Here is a 22,633-nt window from a genome sequence, read left to right as displayed (position 1 = left end):
CCATGTCTATTAAACATACCCAACATGTTTAGCTGCTTATGTGCAAAACATGCTAATTATGTTCTCATTTTATGCTAATATTTCACAAGTATTTCATGCGTCCTTTAATAAGACAAATTGAAATGTACTAACCAGAATAACAAGGGCAGCAGCTCATTCATTCTGCTCTTTGCTTCTCTTGTGATATTATCCTTTTGGACAGTCTCACTCTATTTGATGTTTCGCAGTTAGTTTTAAAAGACCCTGTCATAAGAGCACAGTATCTAAATTGAAAATTGAAGATTTTATTATTCACGGTTTATTTTTTTCTAAAGCCATGAACTCCAGAAACTAATTAATTGTTGTCTGTCATACAAAACTTTCATGGCCAGTACAGAGTGCTCCTATGAATATATTCAATCCCAGCCAGTGTGTCAGACTGGAAGGATCCTTCTGGTTTAAAAAAGGAGGGGAGTTTGATTTGCTTGGTATGGGGCCATCAAGCGGTAGATCACTTCTGAGAGCTAGGTTGGAACATGCCTCCCTTATGAAATGGGATCACTATCACTTCTCTTTCATATCTCTCTTTTCTTTGTCCCTCTTTGTTACTTTTTTGTTGGCATATGCTAATCAAAATTTGATTTTTGTAGAAACAAAAAGTTAAATAAAAATTGTAATGGGCTCCACTTGTATGACTTGTATTTCATTAAAATGGACTACAGCGGTCAGAGACCATCTGATACGGTGTCTCAGCATTGCTGTGTTTTATCAAACTGGTGGTTCCTCAACATTTTGATAAATAAAATGTTTCTTGTTTAAATAAGAAAATCAGGCTGTTTACTTTTGCTCTATTCCTGTCAACAAAAAGGACTTGGCTACAGATTTGTTCCACTTCATTATTTTCCTGCTTGGATTAATATCAATCTTCCATTTATCCTTTTCAGGCGCCTCCTTGGCATTATAACAAAAAAAGATATCCTCCGTCATATGGCCCAGACGGCAAACCAAGACCCCGCCTCCATAATGTTCAACTGAAACCCATAGCTGAGGAGAGAGAGGAAACGGAAGAGGAGGTTCATTTGTTGAATAGCACAACACTTTAGTCTGGGGGAAACTTCTAAAATCAGAGACGAGCTGGGTTTTTACATAGCAGTGCTGCTGGCAATCAGGAGTCAGTCTGAGGGAGTGTGTGGCGAGGAGGAAGGCTGATGGGAGTGTGGGAAGGGAGAGCTGCTGTCCTGCACTGGATGCGTCCCGAGACATCAGGTCTGCCATGATAGTGCAGTAGGTAAGCTGTGCAAAGTGGTGCCATTCTCCAGCCCAGCCTGGTACTTCAGCATTGAAGAGATGTGTTATTAATCCCTGTTTCTGGAGGGATCATTCTGAATTGAGCCATCTTGTGGAGACTGACAGGTCTTGCCCTTTTTACCATTGAGAACTGTTGTGTTAACTCATGAAACGTATTAACTATTACTCGTCACCTTTCTACATTCCAGAAGAGCTTTATTTCTCTCTCTCCTGAGCCGTAACAAAGTCACTTTAAAATTGGTGTGCCCTTTTGAAGCAGTTGTTTCTCATATTGAGATGTATTGTGAGTTACTGAGGTGTGACCACAAGAAGGGAGGTTTTTCTTGTGCCATTAAATGTGTAAGTTTGTACATCACAAAATGCTTGTGGCAGTGCAGATCCACTGCAACAAAACCAGATTGAACAGGTAATACTCTGCGAGAACCATGTGAGACTTCTTTCAATCCCTGTGCTGTCATGGTATGAGAAAACTAAAACCAGATGAAACCAGTATTTAAAAGAAAAATACTGGTTTTGCTGCAGGAAATATCAAAAATGTGACCTGGTCTTATGCAATTTTTGTATTATCAAACACACTATGATATATACCAATGTTGTGCAGTATAGGGAAAAATACTGCTATTCTACTAGTTTAAGAGCTGGAACAATTCTGTATACGTGTATCTGGTAAAAAAATGCATGCTTCAACACTGGAGAATTTTTTTCCCCCTGTAAAATTTGAGAATGGTCATTTTTATTTTTTCTTCTCCACAAAAGATGTTCCTCTGCTGACATGGTAGGAAGAAATGTAACTCATAATTTGCACTAAATGTATATTATTTTTCTTGAAGTTTTACCATTCTTTATTTATATTTGTATGGATTTAAAAAATCTATTAAATATGAATCAGTTAATATCTCACATAACTAATTACCTTTTTAATGTGATTTTATAGAATAATTCATAATCCTCTGCAAGTAGTGGAGGATTAGCAAATGTTTACAACTAGATGAAGGGTTTCAAGAAAATGGCTTCTTTACGATCCAACATACATACAAAGCTCATTTTCAAATGTAACTTTCACTGCCGTTACCTTGGATTTCCTTTTTTCTTTACTAGCAGATAACTGGAACAGTAATATTAGGATTTTATTAAAAAAACAAACCTGCAGGGTTTTAAAACTAAAGTTTTAAAAGGAGAAAGCAGCTATTAGATTGCTTTTGACTCTCCTTTTCTCCCAAGCTTATAAAGGTGTAAATTATATGTAGTCACACCTGAGCAGCAGGGCAGAATTGAACCCAGTACTTGAAACTTTGGCAGGACTTTAAAATTCAGCAGCAACACACACACACTTGGAGGTGAACTGACAGACCCCTAACTTCTTTACAGTACATTGTTTTGTTTCCTATTCATTTTATCACACCATCACCAGAACTGCATGCAGAGAAAAAATTACAATATGCTATAAGCCTAAATTAGGGAGGGAAAAAAATTAAGAAACCTGGCTGACAGAAATCCTGTTTTGTAATATGAGGTTGGATAAAATTTCTCTCTTTTAACAATTATGCTCACAAGACTGCAAAAATGGCAAGAATATAAACACTAAAAGTCTAACATAATAACCTTCAATATCTCTAAGGCATTCATCACAGTTACCTCAAACATCTTTATTCACAAAGTACTCACTATGATTTTTTCTTAAGTACAATAACACAATGAACCAAAATTCTGGCACTTTTGGTGAGCTGCACAAATATGGCTGTGCTTAAGTAAGTGCACTGTTAAATTTTAACTGATTTTTCCTAGTAGAAAAACTGCCATCTACATTTTATCATCTCGCCTCTAGCAGCAACTGGAACCAGTACAAAGTGAAATGTGCCAGGGGAATCACAATGATCAGGCCCTGTGTTAAAAACAGGTTTGGAAATGAAACAGGGAATTGGGCTATGTAAAAATGGGAGTATGGCAACAACCAGCTGTACTCTTCCATGTGAAGTCAGCGCTACTTGTTAAAATTTTGCTCTGTAACATTACATAAGCCTGAAGAAGAGGAAACTTCAAAAAGAGCAGGATTTGGCCCATTGACAGAAGGCAGCTCTGGAAATTGTCTGTGACACTGATTTCTGTTTTTTTTTTCTACAGTGGAAGAATACAAACTCACTACACATACAAAAATCAGTTTAGATCAGTTTGAAATCTCTGCCATGTCTGATGTTATTGTAAAACACTGATGTGTGTACTGTATTAACTTGCACTCTAATTCTAGAGACTGCTGTCTGAATTAAAATACAGTTTACACTCCTGCTGTGTTTCATTTCTGTGTGGATCCCGAGTGCTGCACATAAATTGTGCATCTGTTTACCCTTCTTAACCTGCTAAGCTTTCCCTGTTGACATTTAAAATGTCTTCTGGTAAACATACAGTAGAGGTTCTGTTAATGAAGTATGTGTGCCTGTGCTGTGCAACAAAAAATTTCTAACATGAAACTTGCAGCGCCTTACTCAAGCTACTAATTTAAAAAGAAAAAAAAAAAGGTGGTGGATGGGATGGGAAAGTGTCAGCATTTTTTTTATTTTTTAAATCATTCAGATACTGGCTCATGAAGAATGCATTCTTTGTTAATCTGTGATGTTGCCTAGAGCTGTATTTAATATTGATCTTAATGTTTTTATTTATAATAGTGTGGTAGAACTGCATATCATTACAGTAAAAATTCTCATTACTGTGATGATTTAATCAAGCATTAAAAACTTCTGTATGACCATTTACTGTTCTGTCATGTTTTCTCATTGTTTTCACAAACAAGATTTGTGTTGATTTTTGCATTTCTTTTCCCTGAGAGAAAATTAACATATAGGAATTTTACATACAAAACTAGTAAGAAGATTTGACAAAAAGAATGGAGTTTAGGAGATACAGTATTTGCACTGCCTGGTATCCGGTTACAAATGCATAGCCAAAATCAACCCCATCAAACCAATCTGCCTTAAATATTTATTTTAGAAAAATACCTCACCTAAGATTTTGATTTAATTATAGAATTAAAACAAAATACTTGTATTTAATATAGTTAAAAGTGGATGATCCTTTTATTGTCTAAAAGCCATCTGTTGATGATGTACACATCATAGAATGGCCTGGGTTGGAAGGGACCTTAAAGATCACCTTGTTCCAACCCTCCTGTCATGGGCAAGAAAACCTTCCACTAGATCAGGCTGCCCAGGGTCCAATCCACTGAACGCTTCAAGGAATGGTATCTCCCCTCCAGGCAATCCATTTGAGTATTTCACCACTCATAATAAAAAATATCTTCCCCCTAGCTAGTCTGAATCTACTCTTTTTAGTTAAAAACCATTACTCATTGTCCTAGTGCAACAGGCCCTGCTAAAGTCTGTCCCCATTTCATGATACACAGCACACATCAGTCATTTTGCAGCTACTGTAACAGATTTCCTTCTCCATCAGGGATTAATTAATACACAAGTATGGATGGCCAGTCTCAGGTCCTCATTTTTGCAGATCTAAGTTCATATTAAAGTAACAGTTAAAAAGCTGAATTCTTAAGGTCCCCTGCAGTGCAAACTTTCTATGATTCTACTTTTTTAGTACTTGTATGATTTACAGGGCATTAGTATAAAGGTCTCCTGTACTTGAAACATAAAGACGAGAATGAGATGGAAAGTACTTTTTTTTTTTTTTTAACATGTATAAAACAAAACTCTGGGCTTATGAATGAGTGTATGTTTGTGCTTGAATAATTGGAACATTAATTCCATGAGTTTAATGAGTGAAAGGGTGAATGAAAGGGGTGAAGTCAAATTTACACAAGTAGGTGTGGCATGTGATTACCTTACGCATTTGAAACTCACTTTCGCAGCACTCTAACCTACATTGTACCTTCAATGCTCCCTTTACCATAAAGTAAACCATAAAGTAACATTTAACTGACAATCCTTTGCTTAAAAGAGTAGGAATGACTTATATTTGAACATGGTACTAGTAGTCTATAATCTTTACCAGTAATAATTAGCATTGCTGTCGTTAGTACTGATGTGAATTGCTACAGTGGAAGTCAAGTCACTGGATGGTGGCAGGGCTGTTGAGTAAGAGCCATTGTTACTTTCCATTGCTTCTGGACTGTTACTTTAATTAATTGCCTGAGAATAAACCTTCAAGTGCAATAACAAGAACACAGAACTGGGGGTAAGGACCTTGAAAACAATTTGCACCTTGTACAAAATCACCTGGGTTTAATTTTTCAATGTTTAAAACTGGAGCTGGCTTTTTCTGATTAGCAAGGTAGCAACAAGCAGTGGAATTCCCTAATTTGTCTTGTAATATCAGTTAGCATTTCTTTCATCGCATTAGTTTCCTTCCTCCCACTTGAGCCAGCTCCAGCAATGTAGGAGCAGGGACAGTGCTCTGCCACAGGGGAATGCTGCAGTAAGGGAATGCTTTACCTGAGGGGTGGGAGCCAACCAGGGAAACGAAGAAGGGCAGAACCATCACCTGCAGCAGGGACATGTGGCTCCGTTTGCCCATGGCACAGGCAGGTGGTGACCGAGGCACAGGGGCCCGCCCTCACCATGCTTCCTGAGAGCACCAGCCCCGGCCCAGGTGTGCCTCCCGGGCAGTGCCACAGCCCCGCAGCGCCTCAGCCCCACTCCCTGTCCCGGGCCCACCTGCAGCCAGCACCGGGAAGCAGCGTGTTCCTTAGAAAACCTTTACTGACCGCAGGGGACACCGCCACCGAGTACAAAAAGACGCACAGACACACACACACACAAAGACGAGCCCGCTCCCAGGCGTGCAGGGCCCCCCCCAGCTGCAGCCCCTGAGCCCGGCTCAGGGCACCAGCTGATCCGGGTCCTCCTCCCGCCGGTTGCCCAGGTGCTGCTCGATGATTTCGGCAAAGAGGTTCCTCTTCAGCAGGGTGTAAGCCAGGGGCAGCAGCTGGCCCACCGTCTTGTGGAAGTACTGTAGGAGAGAAGGGAAAACAAGAGCCGCCCTCGGCCTCAGTGGCTTTGTTAATTCCAGGAGCAGCCCCACCTCCTGGCTCCGCCCCATTCACACTGCGCCCTTCAAGCCCTCCCAAAATGTCTAAGCACATCCGCATGATACACCTGTGACAGCCACAGCAAGGGCACACAGGGGTGCCCGAGCTGCCGCAGTGAGAGAGAAATCGAGTGTTAGCAGTGCAAGAGATGATGGCTCCACTCACCACAGCACCGAAAGAGGAAGCCTGCAGGTCAAGTCCCCTATCCTGTCACAGTCCCATGTCTCATCCCACCCCAACCCACAGTTTGAGGGTACTTAAGAGTAACTATTTAAGCACTTTAAATGTATAAACATCAGAGCATATTTCGAACTTGCAATCATTATTGTACATGTAAGTCCACTGTATCTCTCCAAGGAGAGAAGATTCAAGTTCTTTTCTACGTCTTGGCCAGTGTCAGTGTTTCTCTGGCTCTGTAAGAAAAGGGACAGGAAAGCTCCAGTCAGAACTGGAAAACAGCTCCAAGTTGGAGCTCTAAGACAGGCAAGGACCTAACTGAGCAAAACTTATGTGTGAAACCACTGTTTCTTTTACAAGATGAATGTTTCTAATTCTAGAAAATAGGTTTCTAATTCTAGAAAAAAGCAGTTACAGGAGTTTCAAGCTGCAGCATAAAACAGATACATGACCATACTGTAAACACGATTTTTCACTGCAGGACTTTTTAAGTAGTTACTCTCATGTGCAGAGAGGCGCAAAGAGTGGAAGATGAGTATTTGCCTCCACCTACTCAAAAATGGGAAGAACTGTTTCTTTACTGCCCTTCCAGTTGCAGAAAGGATTTAAGCAGCTGAAGCAGCCTAGTCTCTGAAAGAGGGGTTCCAAACGAACAGGATATCAAAGGAATATACCACACATTTTCAGATGCTGTATGGAACTTAAAAGAGAAGGGCATGAAATCTAAGAAACACATTGATAATGTAACAGTGTATGGCAAGAGCAGTCAGTATTCATACATTTCAACGGCTAAATATTTTAACCAGTGCTTAGCACAGCTCCTTTGAACCAACATTTAGTATTGAAAAGCTTATCTTTCCCATGATACTCTGAAGCACCACTTAGCCAATACTAGTTTTGCTAGAGCAGGTGTTTTGCGGGAGTGTTTCTATGACAATCCATTCCTATTAGGTTGATGCTGAAACTTCATGTGCTATTTTTAGCCATGGACTAATTACAGCCATGACCCTTTTCCATCAACAGGCCAGTATCCAATACAGAACAAAAAGCATTAAGTATAATTTTAATATGTAATAAGTGCCATTAAATCCCCTTATGGATGATATTCACTATTAGCAGAGAACTAGGGAAGAAACTCCAGGTGGGAGGTGCCCTATGGAGTACAGCCAGGCAGCTGACTTGGGTTCATGTTCTTCCACCTGGGGTTACTACAAAACATCAGGCTGTTTCTTCATCTGGTTGAACATGGGTGCCTACACAAGCAGCTGGAGACAGGGGACTCCAGCTATTCGGTGCATCTGGATCAGGCACTTTACACTCCACTTCTGGATTGTGGGACTGGGCTTTCATACACACAGTTTTAAATACAACGTGGAATCATGTTGTGTGACTTTCTAACAGTCTTCATGAATTAAGAATATTATTGTAGACTTCTACGATTCCTAGGGACAGTGAATTTACAGCAGAACAACTTCTAGCCCACGTATAAAATAATGCATAATTTTGTGAAGTATGATTGCTGTAGTACTCACATGTGATCCATAGCAAAACAGGTCCATGCCCAGCTCGTACCCCATTCCATAGTCACATTCATCATTAGCAAACTGAACAAAGGTCAGCATTTCTTGAATGGGTGCAAAGGCTTTCACCCTCTCCTCATCAGTCGGAGCATCAACAATGGCCTTGCAAATTTTTTTAAGATTAGCTGCAAAAAAAAACCCCAAAATCAGATATTTAGATGTATAAATAAATTTAATATTGCACAGAGTATTCTGTGGCAAAACTATACCCCATGTGTCATGCTTACATGTAAGGTAAGTGGGCACACCCTGAACTGCTGGTGAAGCTTCCCCCTTTCCTTGGAAGCTTCTTCTTGCCCCACGCAAATCCCTCTCAGTTCCTCACAAAGGCAGACAAGCATTTGTGTGATAAAATTGCATCAAGGAACTGAATCTGGTTAAAATGATATTGGGAGAAGAGGGTGGATAAGAAATAAACCCACACATCCCAGGATGCAGATCAGCTTTTTGGATCTACTTCCTGCATGGCTTTGACAATACAAAAGGAAAGGTCATCTGAACTACTACTTGAGGCATTCTTTTCTCAGTTTTCGCATGTTTCATTAAATCTCATCTGGTTCCTTTAAAGACAGTACTTTGAGGTCAAGTTAAGACTTCTATGTTTTACTCCCACCACTCAAATTTTTAAAGGAGAATATATGAATGCAGTTTGGTTTTTACTGAGGGTTATTTACTTCAAAAAGCAGAATAGTAAACAAGATACTTACCATTTGTTTCAGGAAGTTCTCTGTATCCAACATCATTTTTGTCTACAGGAACGACTAGGCCTGCTCCATGAAATGCTTTGGTCACCACCTGAATAAAGAGACAGAAAATGGAACACAGCACCGTAAGACACTACTGTGACCAAAAAATAACTCATCTCATTAAACACTAACACCTGACTGCTGGTGGTCAAACCTAATATGGTGTCCCAGCTGTAGGACATCAACTTAGTTCCAAATTATACTGCAGTTAATTTCAAGTATTGAAGTTTGAAATAACTGGAAAATCCACTTCCAGTCAAATTCTGAAATCTAGGAAGCCTTGTAGTCATTTGTGCTGCATTGCACAAGTTTGTTTTGCATTTGTTTAGTCTCCTCCTACTGTAATTATTTTTGAGAGGTATGCAAAAACCTGTTATTATCATCCTTAGCATCCCGTTTCTAACAGGTCCAACTCAACTATTTAGAACAATCTTACATTTAAAGCAGTTTTCTCCATGCCCTCTATTTGTTTCACTTTTTAGACTATTGTGCTTACTGGGTTGTTTTTTTTATGGTGGCTTGTTCTTTTTGTTTTGTTTTTAACTGAATGCCAAGTTATGATTTACAAGAGTAAAGTGTTTTTATTAAATCCTATTATTTGGAACACACATGTAGTAATCTTCCCTCTCTTCAAGTTTTATAGAGAGCTGATTACCTCTGGAAATTCCTAATGAAGCATCCTTACTTACTAGAAGGATGAAAAAAAACACAAACAGGAAGAAATGAAAAAAATTTTAACAGAACTTAGTTCTTCACAGTAGATGAGGAAAGTCATACTTTCTTATCTCTCTGTTTCATCTTCAGGGTTTTTTGTTCCAGAGAATAACCCAGTTCCTTTGCTGTTCTTGTTAGCTTTTCATCTATGTCTTTCAAAACAGCACTTTTCTTTTTATCAGCCACTTCCTTAAGTTTTTTTGACAAAAATAATCTGCAAACAGATGGAATATGTCAAGAAAAAAAAAAAATAGCATTTTAAACATTAAATTTCTAGACCTTAACAACAAAGATTAGCAGTCTTGCATATATTTTTACAGAGACTGGGAAATGTAAGCTTCTTAAGAAGAGGAAAGAAAATAGTTTGGCACAGCTAGTACTTGGGCTTTTCTTATCTGTACCTGCATTACAGTCTAGTTTATGCAATCTGCAGGTGCTGAAGGTTCTCTCAGCCTCAGTAACTGCTCATCTTTCTATCTTAAGGATTCAGTTGCTGTGTCCATGCCATATACACCATTTGTCATCCAAATCATGCACACAAATACATATTTATGAGCTTCCCCGTGGAAGCTTTCGAAACACATGTCCTTGTTTAACTCTGCACTGCGCAAGGGTTCTTTTGCAGAAACCATTCTTCAGTCTACTTTCACTGACTGACACGTGTCTGTCCTTAGAGAGCTTTCCATTTTTAACTGGCAGGGATGAGATCAGTTGTTTACATTCCTGACACTGGAACATGTAAAGCTCCATGAATCAGACTGAACTACACATCCACGTCAGTGTTATCCTGCCACAGGGCAGAAATGGTACTTCCTGTAGATATTATATACAAAAATAATGTATTTTTATGTAGGCAAGAACAAGAGCCAGATGCTATTCATCTACTATGATACTCAGGTTTCCTTCGCTGTTTGAGATGCCCTTTCTCTACTTACAAAATTATTTTAACATACCCAGTGGATATTTTTTTCCAATTTAGAGCCTGTCACTGCCAGTATTTTTAAGGAATGACATAATTAACACTTATCTATTTTAGTTCTGAATGGTAAACACCATCAAAATGCCTACACAAAGGCTTTTGTGAGAGTCTTAAAACTTGCCAGCAGGGCAGAAAATAAGTGAGGGTTTCTTAAGAAAGACATAAAATAAGTTAGCTGCATTATTCCACATCCCTATTAACAATTTCTCTCTATTCTGTTCTTTATAAATAAAAGTAAATATGAACCTTACTTGACTGCAGCAAAGACATTATCACCAACTTGTGAAATCACACAACCCTTCTTAGCTTCATTTGCACCAACCCACACTGGGAGCTCATCTGGCACATCCCTATTGATGAAAAAGTACACACAAAATAGTCAAGCTGTGTCCATTTCTCCTATTTCAAAGTAAAACTAAATTTGCCTCCTCACCATGCTGTCATCTCCTTCAGAAACTATCAAGAAATACCCTTAGATCTAAAGCTCTAATATCTTACAGCAAGCCTTGAAAAGAGCTTGCATCCACACATCCAGAGCGAACACATATTCCCTTCTGGTAATTTGATTTTCTTCCCAGTACCATGGCAAAAGTTAAAGATTAGTGAGCGAAGGTGCTCTGGACGGCTGGAAGAGGTAGATTAATAAATATTTAAATCTTGTCTTCAGCTCCAGGTCCTGCAATCTCTTTTAATAAAAAGATAAAGCCATGTTTCAATATCCTAGTACAAAAAGGAAAGATTCTTGTTTGCTCACGGTGCACAAGTTATGTTTCACGGAAAAAGAGGAAAAAAGCCATGCATAGTTGTAGTGGAGTAAGAGCACGCAGGAAATAAAATACCTGAAATATCCCATGTGATACTGTGTTCTGCTATCCCCAACAAGTATAGTCTGAAATTCTGGGGGATCATAGAAGAATCTCCAATGAAGATTGAAGTTCACATCTGTTGATTTTGCTTTTTTGTGTTTTCCAGCAAGAATATCATATGGTCCAACCAGCTTAAGTCCAACACTTGACACAAGTGCATCTAAAAAGAAAACCATGAATCAGGTGCATGTCTAGATCGGGAAGTTCCAGTGTTGCTCAGGTATCAAAAGTTTCCATAAATTCAGTCAAACACTATTCACTAGCCAAGGAAAGCTAAGACATTGCTTTTTCCACATAGCTTACAATCAAGAGCTATCACTCTTGATTAGGCTGCTAATCACTGCAGCCTATCAGCACTTTAGGTATCGAAGGTAAGGACAAAGATTTTAGCAGGACCTGTAGCAAGCAGACAAGTGGTGATGGGTTTTAACTAAAACAGGGTAGATTCAGACTAAATGTAAGAAAAAAACGCATTACGATGCAGGGGGTAAAACACCGGAATAGGCTGCCCAGAGGTATGGTGGATAACCTAGAAACATTTAAGGCTGGGTTGGACTCAACTCTAAGCAACCTGGCTCTGTTGAAGATGTCCCTGCTCACTCTAGGGAGTTCAACTAGATCACCTTTAAAGGTCCCTTCCAACCCAAATCATTCTATGACTGAAAGATACTGTCATTTCTAGAGCACACAGAGATGACACATTCTGTTATATAACAAACTTGAAGAGGTTGAAATCCAGATTTAGTAGTGCTTACACTAAGAAAGTCTTTTCAACCTCATTCCACCAGCAAGGAGGCTGTAGGTGCACAAGAAGCTAAGCAGGGATGCAGCTGGGACAGCTGATACCAACTGACCAAAGGGATATTCCATAGCATATGGCTCAGCATGACAAAGACCTGCTTTCTTGGAGATGGCTGAACACCTGCCTGCACATGGGAGGTGGTGAATTAATGCCTTGTTTTGCTTTGCTTTTGGCTTTTGCTTTCCCTATTAAATTGTCTTCAGCTCAAACCACACGTTTCCTCACTTTCACCCTTTTGATTCTCCTGTCTCACCACGGGGGAGTGAGCAAGTGCCTGTGTAGTGCTCAGCTGCTGACTGGGATTAAACCATGATACATAAGGAAACTTAAGTTCCTTACAAAACATTTTCAATGCATCTGCAAGAAAGGCAGATTTAGACCACATTTAGTCCCTTTTACGTTGCACAACTTCAGTAGTTACATTATAGAAAGCCTGAAGCGTACATCCTGGTGATCATAGCCAGTGTTTTAGTTTACATTCATGTAAACATCCTCCACCTCAACTGAAAAACTGAAGCTTCATTAAAATGCATCTGACCACCTCCAGTTTGCCTGCCTTCAGGCTGCTTTTGGGAATGAAAGTTAGAAGAGGCAAAATTTAAAACCTTACCACTTGGTTTCTCAGGATCTAGTTCCTCACAAAACTTCCAAAACTGGTAGAAGTCCTCAGGCAGTCTAAGCCGATAGCATGTTTCTGCTTCTTGGCACAGACTATCAGGATTATCTGCCTGATTTGATCTCCTCTTCTTGACAGCTCCATTTTTTTCACTCTGTAGATTAAAAAAAACAAAACAAAACCACACAAAAAAACCCAAAACAGTTAATTTAGTTGCTTTCTGTCGACTCTTCCAAAGGATTCTACCAAGCTTTTATATTAATGGAAGAACAAGGATTAGATCCATTAGGGGATGATTGTTAGTTAGAGCAGCATACATACAGCCTAGAACATCTGTTTTGGACAGAACCCATTAAAAGTTCAGTCTGACAAATGTACTAAAAACGTCTGAAGTAGCAAACTGCTACTTTGATATTAATGGGTCAATATAATCAACAGAAGCACTTTTGTTAGTTAATTAAGCAAAGGAGCAAGCAATTTTAAAGTTCAATCTAATTCTGCACTGTTTTAAAATGACCATTTCCAATCACACTGCAGACTGCATACAGCATGTTTATGTGTTTTACAGACAGCTGAAAGTAGGAATTGTATTTTGTCACCTCAAATTAAATAATACAGCGAAAATCCTCTGGTCTCTACTGTTTTAGCTACTGTGCTATCCAACATCACGATTATTGCAGTTTTCAGTGCAGCATTTTATAAGCATTTTAAAGGTGAAGTTGCTTTTAAAAATGATGTAACGTGAACTGAAGCAGGCTAGGAAATTATCCATACGGGCACACTACTGGGGCTGTAGCCTCAACCACCCCATTCCCACATAAGGCTCCATGATTTGGTAGGAATCCCTAAGGTTTCTTTCTTGTTCTTAAGAGAGGGCAATGCGGCGGATACTTCATCTCTGAAGCAGGGCCGCCGCCAGACAAGCCGGGTCACGGCGCGTGTCCCGTTCCCAGCGCAGTCCCGCCGGGATGATGCTGCGGCCGCTGGGCCCAGCGCACCTACAGCCCGGCGGTCCCCGCTAGGCGCCCGCCTGGAGCAGCGGCTGCCGTGCAGGGGAACGCGGGGCCCTGTGACTCCCCCCACAAAACCACGGAGCAAAACAGCACGAGTGGCAAGGAGACAGAAGACCGACACGCGCCACGAGGCACCCGCGCCGATGCAGGCCCGCGGCCCTTGGAGGCGGCTGCCCCGCCGCCCCCCGCCCCACCTGCTCTCCGGCCGGTCCCGCCGCGCCGCGCGGCCTCCGCTTCCCGCCACCTGCCATGCGCTCCCGCCGCTCGCATCCCGCGCGCCCGCCGCGACACAGCGCGCGCCGCGCCTGCGCAGCCCCGCCGCGAGGGGCTCTGAGGGGCCGGGAATGTGAGGGGGTCTGAAGGGCCAGGGCCGCCGGCAGCCCCGGCTGTGGCGCCCCCGCCACAGCGGCCACCCAGGGGGCGGCGATGAGGAGCGAGAGGGAGCGTAGTTCACCCCTGATGGCGAATGCGGCTGGTGCTGGAGACGAGTCGGGACCTCACCGCCATGTTCCCTCCGCGGTAGATACGCCGCGTACATACGCTTTCGAGGCTGAATTTTTTAAAATCCTGCTTACATATACGCGCAAATTACTGTAATGTGAGTTACAGTGGTGTTTTGGGATCAGACAGAGGAAATAATCATCTCCTTCAGAGCTGAAGGCATAAGAGGGAGGGAGCAATACAGGTTTTCAGTACCAAAAAAAAAGAAAAAAAGCCCCATTTCCCTAATCTTCTGCTTTAGCAATTGACAGCTGCCAGGAATATAAAAGCAGCATCACAGCTTCTGTTCAACGAAAGAACAGAGGCAGCCGTGTGTAACATGCCGCAAGTGGGACACGTTCCTCGGTTTGGAGCAGCCCATAATCACATTATGCAACATCCGCTTACACCGCTCAAGCGCTTTGCTTAGGGGAGGGCCTGGAAAGCCAGCGGCACAGGAGGCAGAAGGGAGAAGTTGTTTATGTACAAACCTTCACTTTTTTGTTTCAGTGAGCGAGATCGCAGTGGGTTTATTTAAAGAAACATTATGTAGTTAAGCTACAGGAACAGGTGAACTCACAGTGCCTACCAGAAAGATATTTATGTATGGCATAAATAAATACCGCGAGATTTTTTTTTATCCTGCAGTCCGTTAAGGCTGTAAATATTTGCTGTGGTATATATTGTAAGCTTAGGTCTAGGAATAAGCTGCAGTGCATTTCAACCACCTGACAGCTGTATGACTCACACAAAAGCTCAATGATGTTAAGTCAGGCTAGAGCATTCGCTTCTAAGAGTTAGACACAAGTCACAGGACACATGGTCCTTACTGATGATGGTACTGCCTGTACATAAAATAGTGACATTTGCTATGATGCAGATGCAGAACAAAGTCTGCATCAGTCTCTTCTCTCAGATGGAAAAATTGTTTAAATCAGCATACCCGCTGTTTGCTTACCAAAATCCTGCATACACAAGGAAGAAGTATCACATTGCATGTCCAAACCTTGTTTAAGGATCTGCATTTCATTGCCTGAGGTTAAGCCGAAATGAGGCACAAAAGCTTACTAAGAAGCCACAAACCTAATTTTCTTTCTGAAAGGTGTCAAGAGTACTGGCCTGAGGTTTCTTTGGGAAATGCTTTCTAATATTAGTCTCACTCAATTTCTAGTATATAAAACCTTAGCCATAGTGGAGGCTAGAGGAAATATCACCCAAAGGAAAAACAAATAAGGTCAGCATGAAAGCATCTACCTTTATTTTGTGTTAAGAAGAAAACAATGGCTTTTCAAAGTTTTCCACCTCTAAAGAGATTGACTTTTGCCTCTTACAATATTTTGCATTATAGCATTGAAACAGATGTAAGCATCAAATAAATTTGTAGTGGCTCCATTTTAGATACACCAATACCTCACAAGGCACACTTAAACTGGAAATAGTGCAAACTGACTAGAAATATACACCTACACTGACTTAATGTTGGTGCTAGGTGTCTAAAGCCTAACTTGGGGTGATCTTAGCACTGAAAATACAGCTCATTAACTTTATTGATCAATCTATTTTTTTTTATTCTTTTCTCCACACAAGCTATTAAAGACTCCCAAGAGCACCTCTCTTCAAGAACAGTCCACAGTTTGGAATTAACCCAGGAGAGAAAAAAAGCACATAACTCAGGGAGAAGGATATGAAGTGCTCTTCATCTGAGAATCTTGTTCCAGGCAGGTACCCCAGCCACTAGATTATTAATCAACCGTATCAGTGTTTGACCATATTTAAGAAAAAAATGTGATTTTTAAAATAACTTTTATGTGTGTACATATATAGTGCAACTCAATCTTTTTATAAGTACCTTCCAAACAATTTTGGAATGAATGCCTAAAAAAAAAAAAAGTAATGAAATGCCCAGTTACCTCATCCTGTCCTGTCAGGTTTGGAGTATGAGGCAGGTAGCTCAGTTCCATTAAGATCATGATGTTAGTTGTGTTTGGAAAAGTAACTTTGCATGGCTGGATAAATAGAGTATTTTTCAGTTTAGATGTATCTAGTCCCAGGTGGCAGCTAATGAGGTCTTTTCCAAACAGCAGTTTTGTACCTAAGTACACACTTTAGATTCAATAAACACTTTCAGTTTCTCTTCAGTTAAGTCTACTCTCATCAATTCTTCTCTGAAGTATGGAAATAGATTATGGGGTGCCACTATAGAGACCCTTAAACAAGAAACTGTAAGATACTGAATGATTGTTCTGTGCACCATAATAATTTTTTCCTCTCTGTGAACAAGTTGTAAGTCTCTCTGTATGCAAAGTAAGAAGAAATTATTTGGAAGAGGATACAAAGTCCTAGATTTGAAAAACATATATAATTTGATCTTGGAAGTCATATTTTCATTCATTCTGTTACCAACCTGTAAGGCTGTAACAGGAAAGACTTTTTACAAAGGATAAAGGACTACAGCAGAATTCAGAATACGGTATTTTAAAGCCTCCCCTTCAAGCTAGAAAACATAGCCTCCTATGTGTGTATCACCAGACTTCTGAATCAGGATAAACTGAGATTATCTCAAGATAATTGTCGGCACAGTAGCTTTATCAACCTCTCCAGTCATCAGTATGATTAGTCCCACTCTGAAGTGGGCCTAGTTGATTTTTGTTTAGGTTGTTTTGGTTTTGTTAAGTCATAACTATGCAGGAAGAGATTTTTTGGGAAACCACAGAACTGAAGTATTTTTCCTTGAAACAAACCTTTTCAGACTTGCTTTCTCAAAAGGTATTATAGATATTTCCTGTGTACACACACACACACATTTTATTTGCCTCTTGAGGTTTTTCCTCTTCTATGTTTATTCCAAGATTATTACTTAATACCCAAAGTTAGCAAAGTATGCCCTGTACTATGCAGAGGAAAAAAAAACTCAGTTCTGTATTTCAGTTTTATGGGTATTAATTATTGTGAAGAAGGCTTTAGTGATTCAAAAGCCAGAACAAAAACTTTATCAGCAAGTAGGTACTAGAAAGAAGGAAAGAATTTTTGCAGGGTTGCTGAAATCAGATTTTTTGCTTCCTCACTGCTATTCACTGACTCTTGCATGCTCAGAGCTTTCCATCAGAGTTCTTTGCTTTCTTTCTACCCCTTAAAAGATGAAGATTTGCTCACCTGTGAAAAACACTAGAAATAAATTAAGCTACGCTAAACCACATATTCTGTGCTGAGATGTTACAGATCTTTAAGGACAAGGATCTCCAATACAAGATATCTATCTAGTCTAGACCTTATTAGCAAATTAGATGAGATGCAATGCATACGGTTCACAAACTATTTTTCCTAACCATCATATGCAGCTGAAAGGTAACTGTTTATGGTATTTCTTTCAGGTAGTTTCAAAGAGCACCTGAGCAGCAAGGGATACCTGTGTTCAGTCTCCTCAGTCACATGCCATACTGATAACTAGACTCTACAGTATAAAGATAGATAAATTGTAATTACTGCTCAAGAGCTAGTTTTTGCCAAACTTGATACTGCATTTTTCTTGACACAAGAGGGAGCCATTTAAATTCTTCTTATTAAAAAAGCAGTGTGAAGAATGAAGACAAATACCTGAATACATGACTGGCCACATTGGTGTCCTTTCAGTGTGAATATCTTATTTCTGAAACCTAGATAATTTTGTCTTACTGTATATAATCACAGTGTATATAGCATCTGCTGGAATTTTCTGTGTGCAGCTATCTATCATGTTGGGAATGTGCTGAATGCAGTGTGGCACAGATGCAGTGAAATTATGCAATTTTAAAATAGCTTTAACCCTGCAGTTTATATGACTCGTTAATGAATTGCGTTGCAAAATTGCCAGCCTTGTTCTCAGGTTAAGCCTGACATAATCCTCAAATCACACAGAGCCTCTCTTCCTTGGATTATTAGCTTCTGTAGGGCAGCTCCACATTTTCAGGTTCACTGATGGACACATCCTCCCTCATAAGGATGAGCAGGAGCTGTGGAGATTTTTCAAGGTCAAAGCCAAGACTTGTGTCCGGGAGGGTTGTGAGTGAGCAGTGCGGCAGCAAAGCGCAAAGACACACAGTGCCTCTGCTGACTCATCACCTCACTGCTGCTTGTGCCGACAGGTTGTCCTGGATCCCTGCCAGTTCCCCCTGCAATTCTGCAAGGAAGGCTCCATCCACCAGGATAAATGAAAGAATACAGCACAGAGTGGAGGGGAAATCATAACTGGAAGAAAATTGATCAGGATATTGCAGGTCATGTATTTCCTGAGACAGCCTAGAGGCTTCAGGATACTTTGTGTTGTGAACGTTTAAAAAGGAGTATGGGTAAAGATACACAGTAGTCTTTCTGTGAAGGAGTTAAAGTTAGATAAATATTTTAGAAGATAAATTATATTAGTTAGGCACCAATTCCGTGAGCCTTGCAATAACTGCTCTTGACAAGAGTGTAAACCGACAGCTTGATACTGCTGTAATTTATATATAATACAGCATTTGAACCACTATTATTTAGATCTGGCAGCTAGCAGTAGACTGTGATTTTATGGTGGCAATAGTACTTTATTGCAAGCCAAACCCTTTCTTTCTGCTCTAATTTGAATACAGGGAAACCATTCTGATCACATAAATTATGAGTGCTTGGAACACAGAACATCTACACTATCCTGCATTGAAATTACGTGTTATCCCTGTGGTTGTACAGAAGTGCAATTTATGTAGGACCATTTGCCATAAGCACTAGTTAAGTTTTACAGATGGCCATAGACATACTGTTATAAGTTGCCTGGTTTACTTAGAAGTACAGCAGTGTATGTTTGAAGCACAGTGAGGCACAGTTCATCTGAATGCATGATCCCAGGAAGTTAGGAGTTCTCCTGTAAGGATCTACTCCTATAAAAAGGCTGCTAATGTGAATATCTATCCAAAACAATGTTTTCCCTTGTGAAAGTAAACCACAGAGGTAGTAAATCTAATCCAGTTATTTCTAGTCAACTATTAGAGCCAGGATACATTGAACCAGGCAATCTAGGTACTGTATTTTTTGGGGGTTATGTTTTTTTGTCATATATAGGTATTCTGATTCTCTTAATCTATAATTTTCACTTAAAACTCTTGCCTGCATATGTACAAAATACTGCATACAGGTAAGGAGGAACAAAGGTTATCGAGTCAAGTTGGTGCCACTGGAGGCAATAAATGAAAAAGTTTTTGGTCTAATACATAAAAATAAAAGTAATCTAACAGCAAGTAATTTTAAATCAAAATTGGCAGATAGCCCCTGTGAGGTTTCATATTTCTGATATGCAAGAAGAATAACTTGATAAACATGTTTATCAGCAAGACAAACCCTTCATACATTGCTTTACTGTTAGTAACTCCAAGACCAGCATGTCTTTCATATTAGTACACACTACCTCCCAGTCTTCAGTGTCAGAACCTCAGGAACCTGTTTTTACGGAACAGTTTCCTCACATCAAGAGCAAGGCACATTCTGCTGTAACTGGATATTAGGGTGACAGTCAATCCAAATAATGAAATAATATGCATCCCCCTAAGTTCTGGCTGATGGTATTAACATTTTAGGTAGTACATATGCTTTGGCTTCCTCCCCCGACAAATAATGTGGTGAGGAGTTAGAAAATTGTGGCTCTGAGTCACTCTGGCTTAGGAGTGAGTCAGGAACTCAGCAGCTCTGTTAGGAGAATTGATCATATTTCTATTTTCTGAGAGACACGGAATTGCTGGCTATAACTGACAGGCAAGATTCTTCAGGGGCAGGGTAAATTCGGTTTTGTGCTTTAACATTCTAAGGGGCAGTAGTCTACATTTTCCAATAAACCATTTGCAAATCATAACTTTTGTAGCCATCATTGCTGTGAGATTCTCTAAACGTGAGGATTGAGTATATGGTTTAGGGTAAACAGTCCGATTACATTTAGCATCTTCTGTAAGAAGCCTTTCTTTTTGTATTTTTCTGGGCACTCTGGCTACCACAAAGCATTAAAAGGAACAAAAACTGGGTTTAATGTAAGTCTTAAAGGCAATACTAAAGTATAACATCAACTTTGGACTTGTGTTCATATTTAAAATTCTTCCCTCAGACCTGCTCAGATGTTTCCACTCCATATGGCTTCTAGTGTAGCAGTACAGTAAACTTGCTAGTAACACAAAATACCACATATTCTCACCATGCCATTCCCAGCTAACAGCTTCAGTGCCTAGGGCTGTGTAGCATTAGCACAGTCTGTTCCCAAATAAGTTACCCTTTCTGTCTATAAGCATGACTAATTAATTCAGGTACAGCACTGAAGCTGCCACAGCTCTACTCTTTCCAGTCTGGAACTAGTCAGCTGTGATGCCCACCTGGAACTGCTATGCCATGCCATTGTACAACATAGGGAGCACTGAGGAAACATCCTACTCTGTTTTCTGTGATCTCATCCACCTTTCATCTGCCTCTTTACTATAAGCTACCATAAACAAGTGCCACAGCAGGAAAATCTGTCTAAAGCCCTGGCCCATGAGCAGAGCATATGAAAAGACAATGACTCTGGCTAAGGCAGGCTTATGCTCTGTATTGGGAAACCTTTTGCTCACTGGGATGGTGGTGGGAGAAGGCAGAGCCTGGCATTTCCCCTTGATGCTGTAGTCTTGGGCTTTCTGCTCCTTTCACAGAGCTGAATCTGCTCTTAGTGCAGTAACACAAATAGGACGGATTCCACTGGGAAGCTGCAAATACAATATGTCCAGAAGACATTTCACACCACAGGATAAGCCTGACATGCTTCCTCAACTTCAAGGAGCTTACTTAATAGCCCCGAAAAGTAATGAGTATTTCTTTCACAGTAGGATTTTGTCTTTAGCATCATCACTGCTCCCTGTTGAGATTTAGTAAGTTTAAGCTTTGTCTCTGTTGAGATACACTACTTTTCACAAGCCACAAATGCTCACAGCTCTTAGGGATATTCTTGAGTATAATGAAACTGCATTTGATCACCTACTTACAGTAGTCTGACAGCTTTATATGCCACTAACTTAGTTAGCAGCACAATCCAAGCTTTAAGCACTCTTTTTTTCATAATATACTGACCAAAATACACAGATGCTGCGTCTGTCTTGTGAGTTCATATGGCACCCCTCCTAGGGACTCCTCAGGTAACAGTCAGTAGTACCGGCTAGCCAAGATGGCTTTAAAAAAAATATCACATACCTCCTTCAAAAAAAAATCCTGAATACACCAAAACAAGAAAAGGTCTTAAAAAACATCCCCAGCCAACAACACAAAAAAACCAACCCAACAACAACAAGAAAACCAAAACAGAAAACAACCCACCAACAAAAAACAAAACAAACCCTAAACAACAGTACCACACAAAAAGTCAAAGTCATCCAGAAGCTCATGCAGGACTACACAGATGCAAATCTCCACATCCAGGGAGATCAATTTTCCAGTTTAGAGACTAACAACTGTCTTCAGTTTACAATGCCACCTTTTTCAACAAACAGCAGAAGAATGTTTGTGTTGCATTGGTGAAAAATTATAGGACAGTGTCTCTCTTCATCCCCTTTACCTGTTATTCTATATTTACACAAGAGAACAACTTGATAATTGCCTGTTCTATGTAAAAATATATTCTAAGTTTAGGATCACTAAATACAAGATGCCTCAGGGCACTAACAATTTTGTGTTATGCTTAGAGCCAAATAATTTCAAGTAACCCAGATCTTGCCAGTTAGCTCCCTTACATTCAATTCATTTTTTTTAACATACTTTATAGTACTTGATCTCAAAACAACTTAGCTAATACCTCTGCTAATCAGCAGTTGTTGCTTTCTCAGCAAAAAGATAAATACACCAGCTATTGTAAGACAAGCTCCTTATTCTACTTTTCTCAGAGCAAAAGGGAATAAAACCCTCTTATTAAATTACACGTGCCAGCAGATTAAGAAAACAAACAACTCCCAATAAAAATTCTTACCATTGCAGGTCACAAAGAACCCTCCACAAACCCAAAGTAGGTCAAAAAGCTGTTACTCTATGAAAAAAGCTGTATCCTCTCTTACCAGGCAGCTTGTTCTCTTATATAGTATGCTCTCACCAAGGTATCAGTACTGGCTGTTGGATTAGAGGGTCTCAGCTGTACCTGCTTCCTGGCCATTTAACTCCTGTTTTTCTGGTCCCAGTTCTCAACAGATCTAAATGCAAAAAAATCTTAAGGTTTTGGATTGTTTAGTAGAACATAGCTTAAAGCATTTGTAGTAACACACAAAACACAACACATCTCAACCTAACTGCTTTTCACCTGTGTGATTTCTTACCTTTTCCCTTAATTCAATTT

At 40.1% G+C, this 22,633-nt stretch overlaps 2 protein-coding genes across 9 annotated transcripts in view; one reads left to right on the top strand and one right to left on the bottom strand.

Annotated features, from left to right (window-relative positions):
- Positions 1-4,030, top strand: part of CLCN3 (Cl-/H+ antiporter 3) — a 62,868-nt gene extending 58,838 nt beyond the window's left edge. For all 6 annotated transcript variants that reach the window (XM_088056080.1, XM_088056081.1, XM_005517616.3 and 3 more), the window contains one exon: positions 924-4,030. In XM_088056080.1, coding sequence (XP_087912206.1) covers positions 924-1,082 — 159 coding nt within the window. In that variant the 3' untranslated portion in view covers positions 1,083-4,030. The remainder of the gene's footprint in view (positions 1-923) is intronic.
- Positions 2,913-22,342, bottom strand: HPF1 (histone PARylation factor 1). Of its 3 annotated transcripts, none has more exons than XM_088056083.1 (9): positions 22,274-22,342; positions 12,797-12,956; positions 11,358-11,544; positions 10,770-10,868; positions 9,603-9,753; positions 8,787-8,874; positions 8,032-8,204; positions 6,654-6,735; positions 2,913-6,243 (listed from the first exon to the last, which is right to left on the bottom strand). In XM_088056083.1, exons 1-9 carry the CDS (start codon positions 22,274-22,276, stop codon positions 5,921-5,923), a joined length of 1,266 nt encoding a protein of 421 aa, XP_087912209.1. In that variant the 5' UTR covers positions 22,277-22,342; the 3' UTR covers positions 2,913-5,920. The 3 variants fall into 3 exon arrangements, with proteins under 3 accessions (XP_087912209.1, XP_087912208.1, XP_005517676.2); XM_088056082.1 differs by lacking the exon at positions 22,274-22,342 and adding an exon at positions 14,010-14,095; XM_005517619.3 differs by lacking the exons at positions 6,654-6,735; positions 22,274-22,342 and adding an exon at positions 14,010-14,095 and having other exon boundaries at positions 5,976-6,243.
- Positions 22,343-22,633: the final 291 nt, after the last annotated feature.

This window comes from Pseudopodoces humilis, chromosome 6 (genome assembly GCF_049639895.1).
Source record: "Pseudopodoces humilis isolate 2021_Gansu_Grassland_sample_001 chromosome 6, ASM4963989v1, whole genome shotgun sequence".
Lineage (NCBI taxonomy): Eukaryota > Metazoa > Chordata > Aves > Passeriformes > Paridae > Pseudopodoces > Pseudopodoces humilis.
Note: the sequence above shows the minus strand (reverse complement) of the source record. Positions and strands in the feature narration are given on the sequence as shown.